Here is an 8455-nt window from a genome sequence, read left to right on the forward strand (position 1 = left end):
AAATCAAATTAAATTTCAAACAATATCTTATAAACACAGTATAAACAATATAAATATAGATGATACATACATAGTTAGAAGAATTAACTTTAATTCATTACCACCACTAAATCTCAGAGAAAAATATTTAATATTTTTATCCAATACATTTAGAAGCTATTGTTTTAACCTTGAGTCACTCAGATCATTTAATTATAAAATACTTTACTATGTAATATTTCCCATATGTAAGATGAATGTGAATATTGAAAGTAGTTTGAATTAGTTCATCTGATAAGCTACAGTTTATATTTATTAGTAAAGTTGTGAATGGGATTTTGCTGCTATAACTAAGTTTCAGTAAAAATATTCATGATATTCAAGTCATTCAATTCATGGAAGGACATCAGACAAATGATTGAAAACCTCAACTCACCAGTTTTATGTGTGCTAAATAAATTGGCATATTTGTTTTATTATTGGAACGTTGTGTTACAATGCCAAACTTTCATATATTAGTCAACCAAACAGAACAATATAATACAGTGTACTTGATAACTTGGTCACAGAAGGTAAATGTACAGCTCCAAAAATAATGTATCAGCAATAACTGTGGAACACGTAATTTGCCTGTATTCATGAGCCGTCTCTGAATGAACCTCAGAAGAATGCAAAGTAAAAAACTACACAAATTGTTCTGTAATCACGTGAGGAAAGATCGATGCCTGGGAACGAGTGCAAACCCAAAAAACATTTCAATAAAAATAAATGTACATTTCCGAAATGCTCACGATGCTGCAGATGTGGAGACTGATAAAAAAACAAGCTAAAACTATTGAGGGGAAAAGGGTGATGAAGGATAACAAGATGGAAAAGTTGCACATTACAGGTTTTTCTTGAAACATAAACATATCCTCTGAACTCGTCCACTCCTCCGCTACGGTTCCACTCTCAGGTCTCGCTGCCGTCGGTGGGTCAGGCCCGTGAAGTGCCACTTTGTCTTTTTAGCGCAGTGATCCTGTTTCTGACGTAGTCCTTCACACCCTTCCACGAACGGGTCTTCAGTGCTTTGGCCTCGGCCTCAAGACACTGGATGCAGTCGTTTTTCTGAGGCACCTTGTGTCCCTCAATGAAACGCATCATGTGTCTTTCTACAGCGCGGACCTCTGCTTCTTCCCACTTCTGTTTGCCCTTATATTGAGACCCTGTGGGAGGGGGGGGGGACAAGAAATTCAGTTGTTGTGCCCATTTGTGGACAGAGGCTGGAAACTTTGACATCACATTAGGTTTGAACACAGGTGAACAGCTAGAAGGGGACGTTGAGTAAAGTGTGCATATCTCTGTAAAGGCTAATGACATATCTCAACATGTTAAACAAAGTGGAGAAAGAACACAGATCCCCTCGTTTAAAAAGAATCTCAACAAAACTTGGTGTCAGTGCGGATCTGCAGGTTGATTTAAACATCTGGTATATTTAGGGGACTGCTATCTAAGCCCTCGGTGGAGACATGTACTCAAATGAGTTCTAGTTCCTTTGGAAATCAATAAAACGTCAAAAATGGAATCGCAATGTTAAAGAAAGTGAAATAAATTCCAGGATCTGCCCTAAAATCGAATGGCTTTATAATTTCTGACAAACAATACTGCGATGAGGAAAATCTCTACAAGCAACACAACTTAAAATACAGGATGTAAAGCTCGTTCATGACCAACATTACTACCTTTGTCTGAGTTGACAGATTTTGTAGGAACAGACTTGCAGTTGCCTGTTGTTGATCCATGTTCTTGTTGATAGTCATTTGCTTGTTGGTAGCTTGTGCCGGAGAGCTCAGTGTGATACCATGATGCAGCTTGTTCTGTTTCAGGCTGTAGCCTCTCTGTATGAAAAAAAAAAAGAGAAAGTCTTCTTCTTACATATGGATCTCATATCTTCTGATTACTTCCCAGTGGTTTTACAGCCTCGGCTTCTCTCCTAATAAAACTACGCGCCCACTTTAACTCTTGTGGAGGGATTATATCTGAACACTCTACTTGGAAACCATGTCTTGACACAAAAGGGCATTCAAGTGAAAATGTATTACCTTCAGAGTCCATTTCCTCCTGCTGCATGCCGCCGTTGTGTCGATAGGACTTCATTTGATAACGACGGCCAAAAATGAGTTTGGCCTCATCGTCGTCCAGGTTCATCAGCTGGAGCATCTTTGGATAATGCTTCAGGATCTTTCTCGACGTCAGTGCTTCGGGGTTTTTCGCTCCACATTCTTTGACAAAGTGATGGATGGACTCCGAGCCTTTGTAGGCAGACAGTGCACACGGCCGGCCAAAGAGAAAGGGATTCTTCTGCGGGACGCCGCACGTCTCACGAAGCTTCACGAGAAGCTCCATGGCTGACACGAATGAGGGTTTTAGTAGAACAGGGACCATTCTCCCACAGCTCCCCTTTATGTCAACTCTAGTGAAAAACCCACACATGGTTCTTTCCAAATCTGTAACGGACACGTCCATGTCATCGAGCACGTTGGACTTTTTCCGTGACATGAAAGTCTTCAGCTGAATCGACGATACCTCTCCAGGTTTTCTCCTGTTGAAAACGATCGTCCGGGCCAGTATCACCTTGGCCAGACAAGCATAGTTTTCTGCAGAAGGGTTTTCTCCCAGTTTGTTCTCAGCAAGACGATGAACCGTGTCCAGGTGGGAATTCAGCAGCTTTACATCTTGGGCGATTGGCACATTCCTATCCGAGGTCTTTTTTATTTCTCTGAGATTTGTTAATGCACCTGAAGAAATGAGCCTATTCCATTTCTTCTGATACACCACAAGGAAGTTTTTTGCCGACTCTGCCAGACTCGTATCACCGCTCTTCACCGCATTAGCCTCAACGATACTACAGGCCTTCTGCAGGTGGTAACCGAGCTTGATGGCAAGTGAAGGAATGCTGAATGTTTTGTTTTCGAGGTCATAGCCCGCCAGCACTTTCACTGCAGACACCACGTGTCTGAAGCTTGAAGGGTAAAAGAATTCCTCCAGGTTCTTCAGCGGGGTTGTTTTCTGAGCTTCGAGCACAAGTCTTGCTAACTGACGGAGGTTTTGTCGAATATAATCGTGCTTCCTCACATCGGAGGCGTACTGGTTGAACATTTGCTCACCAAACTGCAAGATAACCTGGTCATCGATGACAGTTTTTGTAACATCGTCGTATATCATCTCGCACACAATGTTCTTGAAACCATCGCTGATGCCGAGATCTCCAAAGATTTCGAGCGCGCACCGCGATGCAATACGCTTCCTTCCAAATTCCGATTCATTTTCATCCTTCACTTTCTCTGGGCATTTTCTCATGTGTCTGTACACAGCTTTCTTCACGTAAAGGCCGTGACAATAGAGACAGTGAAGAAAGTCTTGGGCTTGTCCAGGCTTGCGTGGTCTTTTTTGGACGGCAAGTACTCCCTTCCCTGCTTTTATCACATTCTTATTATGCACAAAGTTTCCTTGATTTATGAGTTTTTTCCATATCTTTCGTCTTTCTCTGGACAAAACGGGGTGTTGAAATGCAACTGCAACCTCGGCTTTGTCGCAGTGAACTCTCTCAAAGTGCCGTGCCATTTTGGACTGCGGCTTCAAGCAAAACAAACAGTAATTCCTCTTGTCGTACACACGCTGTTCCTTCGTATTCAAAGTTGGCAGCACTACAGTTTGAGAGAGCTTCTTCTGATAGGCTGCAGATGACTTTTTTGCACCTTTGTCCTTAGACAAAGAACTCTTAGTCTTTGTTTTCCCCTGGGAAGGTTCTTCATCCGGGGTCGAGGAAGCACTGTGACTCGATTTATCTGACGAGCTCCAGTCAGTGTCAGACTGGACATCAGAGAAATCTCCATCATTTTTTGGAAAGTAATCAGGATCAGTGTCGTCCCCTGACTCGGCGGAAGTATTCTCCTTTTTCTGAAAGAGGTAAAAAGGATTGGATGTAGAAATGAGGTCACAATTCGCAGCAACTTTAAATTACTGAGCGTGTATTAAATATGTTATATATCTTAACACAGGTATACTGTATGTATCACTGCAATCTTACTCATTTAAGAAACAAGTTTTAAAAGGATGAAGATGTATGAATAATTTTAATTTGACTTATATTAGAATTTTATTCCCTGAATGTGGTTTTCAAGTTCAAGTTGCTTTCTTTATTTTGATTTGGATGGATGAAGTTAAACTTATCCCAGAGTATTTCAGTCCAATCGGAGAATGGATACTATGAAAGTGCAAAGTCTCAGTTTTCAGTAGGTTTATATCATAGCTGCTCCCCAACAATAAAGCCAAACCGTCTCCATCGCCATCTGGTGGCTGGCTGCAATATAGGTCATGCCTCCCCTATGTTTATGAATGGGACATGGACCAAACTAAAAAGTCAAAGTAAATGTCAAATACATTTTTCTCAAGGATGGTTTCTGTCATTTTAGGTAGCGTAGGTATAGCCATGGCAGTAATGAGATTAAAACTTATTTTGTAGTTTCAGTTAGTTTCCATCACTTCACCTCAGATGAAATGATGAACTGCCTCGTACTAAAATCGACACTGTAATATTTGTTAAGAATCAAAAACGAAGAAACTCGTCAGAAATGCAGGTAAGTACCTGTGATTCTCCTGCTGACATGGGATCATCCGGCAAATCACAGGTCTCATCGTGTTCATCACAGGAAGCAGGTGATGAACAATGAGCTGAAAGATGAGACTGAAAAACCAAAACAAACAACAAGAGGAAGTCATGGTGCTGAAGTTTGACTACCATATTGTTAAAGCCTAAAATGTACAGAGAAAACGTAGTAAAGTAATTTATGCAGATTTAATAATTTAATATGGAGCAAAACAAGAAATTCACCAACCTGCATAGCTGTTTGCAGAGACCGTCCATCACCGGTGTCATCTGCAGGTATTGAATCCAGCTTAAAGGGCAGAAGAAATCAATTCAATTATCTATATTACAACTATCTATACTACTCTTTATAGCATGAATTTGTTAACTTTACTTTTATAATTGTAACTTCACAGAAATACTGGGTGGCAAATATCTAAAGACATTATATTGAGCTTGAATTCAAAAGTTGCCAAGACACACTTACGATTTCGTCCATCTCTGCCAGTTGTTTGAGTAGCTGTGCACGTTGATTTAAAATGGCTGAACGCTGCCTCTCGTTGTTGGGCTGACAGCAGATAGAAATTTAAAAAAGACATAAAAGTTATAATGTGATTGTGATGATCTTTAACAAAACTCCACAGCTCTTGATTGACATGTCTTGACATCACAAATTCATTTGGCAAATGCTTGATTCTTTCTGTCAACCTCTGAGGCTTCAAACTGCTTTGTCAGAAATGTATCACACACACGTTATGTTTGTGAAGATCTGTGCTAATATAGATAATTTGTGAGTTTTGCTGTTTGCCGTTTTGTTTCCTCACCAGTGGAATTCTGTTCTTGTCCGATGGCTCGTTGTTACACTGAGCAGCCGCATCAGGGCCAGACTTGTTTACGTCCCCTGAGGAGAAGACAGGTGAGACGGATGCTTTAAGATTTTAAACATGACAGGGGGAGAGAGCAATGAAGACATAACAATAATAATAGTAGTATCTGGAATTTATATAGCGCGTTTCAAGAGACCCAAGGACGCTTCAAAGCTGCAAAGGGCCGAGTCGGAACTGGACCTGCAACCACAGCATGAGAACAGCATCATAATATATGAACCTATATGGAGGCCATTGCATTTGACTCTTATAAGGAACTCAATCATGAAACAAAGAAAGCAAAGAATTTATGCAACTTAAATATTCAGATCATCTGTCAAACCCCATCTCTAGTTCATTTCCAGTTCTGCGATATAAAAAACATTTTTCCAGTATGTTCATATACTTTATATATGTTTATAACACATTGGTTTACATTGCACAAACTTTTTCTACTTATATATTAGCTTAAGCTTGAGTGAATTTCACTGTTCCCTCTTTGCTCGGTAGTGGGTCTGATAAAGTCCATAAACAAATACTTTATGATATCTTTAAATCAAACCCAACATGTTTGACCTCACTGAAGAGGCTTGTTTCTTTACACGTATTACGAATGCCTCTTACCCCTGCTGTGCAATGAAGGCATCCACTGAGCCTGCTCCTGAGAAGTGGATGGTCCAAAGCCCTGAGCGTATTCAGCAACACCAGCAGACTCCACATTCATCCCCCCGGACGGAGCCTGAGGGGCATTCACACGTTGTCCACACGATGGAAGGCTCATGGGCAGACCCTGAAGTCCACTGGGTAAACCCTGATTGGTTAATTGAGGTCGATACGGGTTGTGGGGTAAGAGAAGCGGCACATTGTGGGACCTGCAGTGCTGCACTCCGTGGTTCGGGATCGTGGTGTCCGCGAACAACGCGGTGGCTGCTGGATTGCTGCTGATGTGCGGGGCTTTGTACATGGCGGGGTGGTGGTACATGTTGTGCGGGGACGAGAGGCTGCTGGGGCCGCTCACACAGCTCTGACCGCCGGGCCCCTGCAGCTGCTCGTAGGAGGGTCTCTGCTCAGAAGACGAGCCCAGGCCGAGGTGCTGAGAGCCGCCCAGTGGGTCGAGGAGGGGTCCCTGCGTGGAGCTCGTGGACCAGCCATTAGGACTCACCCACGAATGACAGGGGACGTGGCTCTTATTTGCTGCCGGGTTGTCCATCATCTTGCATATCCATGTGACTGTGTCTGCTCGGAATCAGTCGGTCCTAGCAGAGCAGGACAACGTGCACAGTTAATCACGATGCGGCTTCATCACTGTTTTGACCTGAGGTCTATTCCCAACATGCTAGCTAGCTAAGTTTAATATTGGTTAGCATTAGCTGTGTTAGCCTGCTCGACCGAGGAATTCCGGAATTGTTTCGTAGAGGAAACGACTTTAAAATAAAACCTCCGGGCTCAACGAAACAAGCGCGTGTGCAGAAAATACATATTATTTTAATTCCAATATGTCTGATCATGAGTACTGTACCTTATTACGTCACAGAGCGGCCTTTGTTTACCTCACACCTTGCTAACTTGGCACTTCCGCCTCTTTTTTCTTCTTCCTTTGATGTTTAATGGCGGTCGGCAAACAACCTATCGGCGCATTACCGCCCCCGCCTGGAAAGGAGTCAGAATGGATATTTATTTATATTTATATTTTTTAGAAACCCGAATATTTCCTATTTCCTGCATCACCCGATTCCCTCTGTGGTTTTTATCTTAGACTTCAAGTTAAACTGTGTCTTTGTGGTGAGTTTTTAAGTGTCTGTCTCTTTTATTGTGGACAGACTAAGAATAAATGCTCCACTGTGTCCTGCCTGTTCACATCTGTCACATCTGCCTGTTCATTATCTTCAGCCTGCTGTTTTCAGACCTGTGTGACCAAACCTCATCCTTCATACTATCACCTCTTCCCTTGTATCTCTGCTGCTTGTTCTCATTCCACCTGCTTTCTATTGAATACTATGAAAGTATCTGCCCTCGTCTCCTCTGTCTTACTGTCTGTTCTTACTGACCTTGAAAAATAACAACCAACTACAAGGCGTTGTCAGAGCATGCAGGCCCCCCACCCCCAAACGACCTCCCCAACCTGCACAAGGTCAGGTCGATCTCCTCTGATCCCTGTCACCCCCCTGAGTCAGCAAAAACTGAGAGTCACTAGATCAGCATATTTCTACGACTATGATCTTTCAGCAACATCATCCATTTTCACCACTGGGGGTCAGCAGGAGCTGGATGTTCAGCAGCAGAAAACTGGAAACTTTAAACTGTGGAGATTGTTTTTAAAAACCCTCAAAACAAACCAGAAAACATCGGAAGATTGATGTATCACTTTTGTGCATTTTAGAAACAGAGATTAGAGCTAAAACATCACTTCTAAAATGTAGATGTGCATGTTATCAACACACAAAATGAAATCTGCCTGTGCTGCACCCCTTATCTTAACTACAGTAAACTGCAATAACATCTATTGACTAATATTCATGTGCAATCCGTGCACTTTATGATGTGAGGATCAATGGGTCTTTATAAATTATGCAATTTTGATATTCTGAAGCAATTTAACTATCTTTTTATGAATGTGTGTGTGTGTGTGTGTTGAATCTTTCCTCAGCATCATAACGTCCTTGTTCTGTATTTGACCCCTAAAAGCATCTCTCTCTCTCTCTCTCTCTCTCTCTCTCTCTCTCTCTCTCTCTCTCTCTCTCTCTCTCTCTCTCCACGTACCACTTCACCCAAAACACTCCCCCAGGAGCTCTGAATAACTGAACACACAAGCCGGCCGTCTCTCACAATAGCCGTGAACACTGACTCTGTGTGTTTTCGGAGTGTTACAGGCCTTCAGGAGCGAGGCGGCGCAGTGAGAACGAGGAGCAGATGAATATTTGATCAGCTCCTCTCTGGCCCTACGTGCTGTAATATTGATGCGGTCCAGAGGCATTGAGGCCCT

General features: G+C 42.3%; 1 protein-coding gene across 2 annotated transcripts; it reads right to left on the minus strand.

The window, feature by feature from the left end:
* Window positions 1-418: 418 nt before the first annotated feature.
* LOC118115459 lies at window positions 419-7115 on the minus strand. Of its 2 annotated transcripts, none has more exons than XM_035166613.2 (9): window positions 6992-7115; window positions 6097-6728; window positions 5431-5507; window positions 5094-5174; window positions 4857-4916; window positions 4607-4705; window positions 2061-3918; window positions 1701-1856; window positions 419-1184 (listed from the first exon to the last, which is right to left on the minus strand). In XM_035166613.2, exons 2-9 carry the CDS (start codon window positions 6683-6685, stop codon window positions 955-957), a joined length of 3150 nt encoding a protein of 1049 aa, XP_035022504.2. In that variant the 5' UTR covers window positions 6686-6728; window positions 6992-7115; the 3' UTR covers window positions 419-954. The 2 variants fall into 2 exon arrangements, with proteins under 2 accessions (XP_035022504.2, XP_035022505.2); XM_035166614.2 differs by having other exon boundaries at window positions 6097-6708; window positions 6992-7092.
* Window positions 7116-8455: the final 1340 nt, after the last annotated feature.

Source organism: Hippoglossus stenolepis, chromosome 9 (assembly GCF_022539355.2).
Source record: "Hippoglossus stenolepis isolate QCI-W04-F060 chromosome 9, HSTE1.2, whole genome shotgun sequence".
In the NCBI taxonomy this organism is placed as follows: domain Eukaryota; kingdom Metazoa; phylum Chordata; class Actinopteri; order Pleuronectiformes; family Pleuronectidae; genus Hippoglossus; species Hippoglossus stenolepis.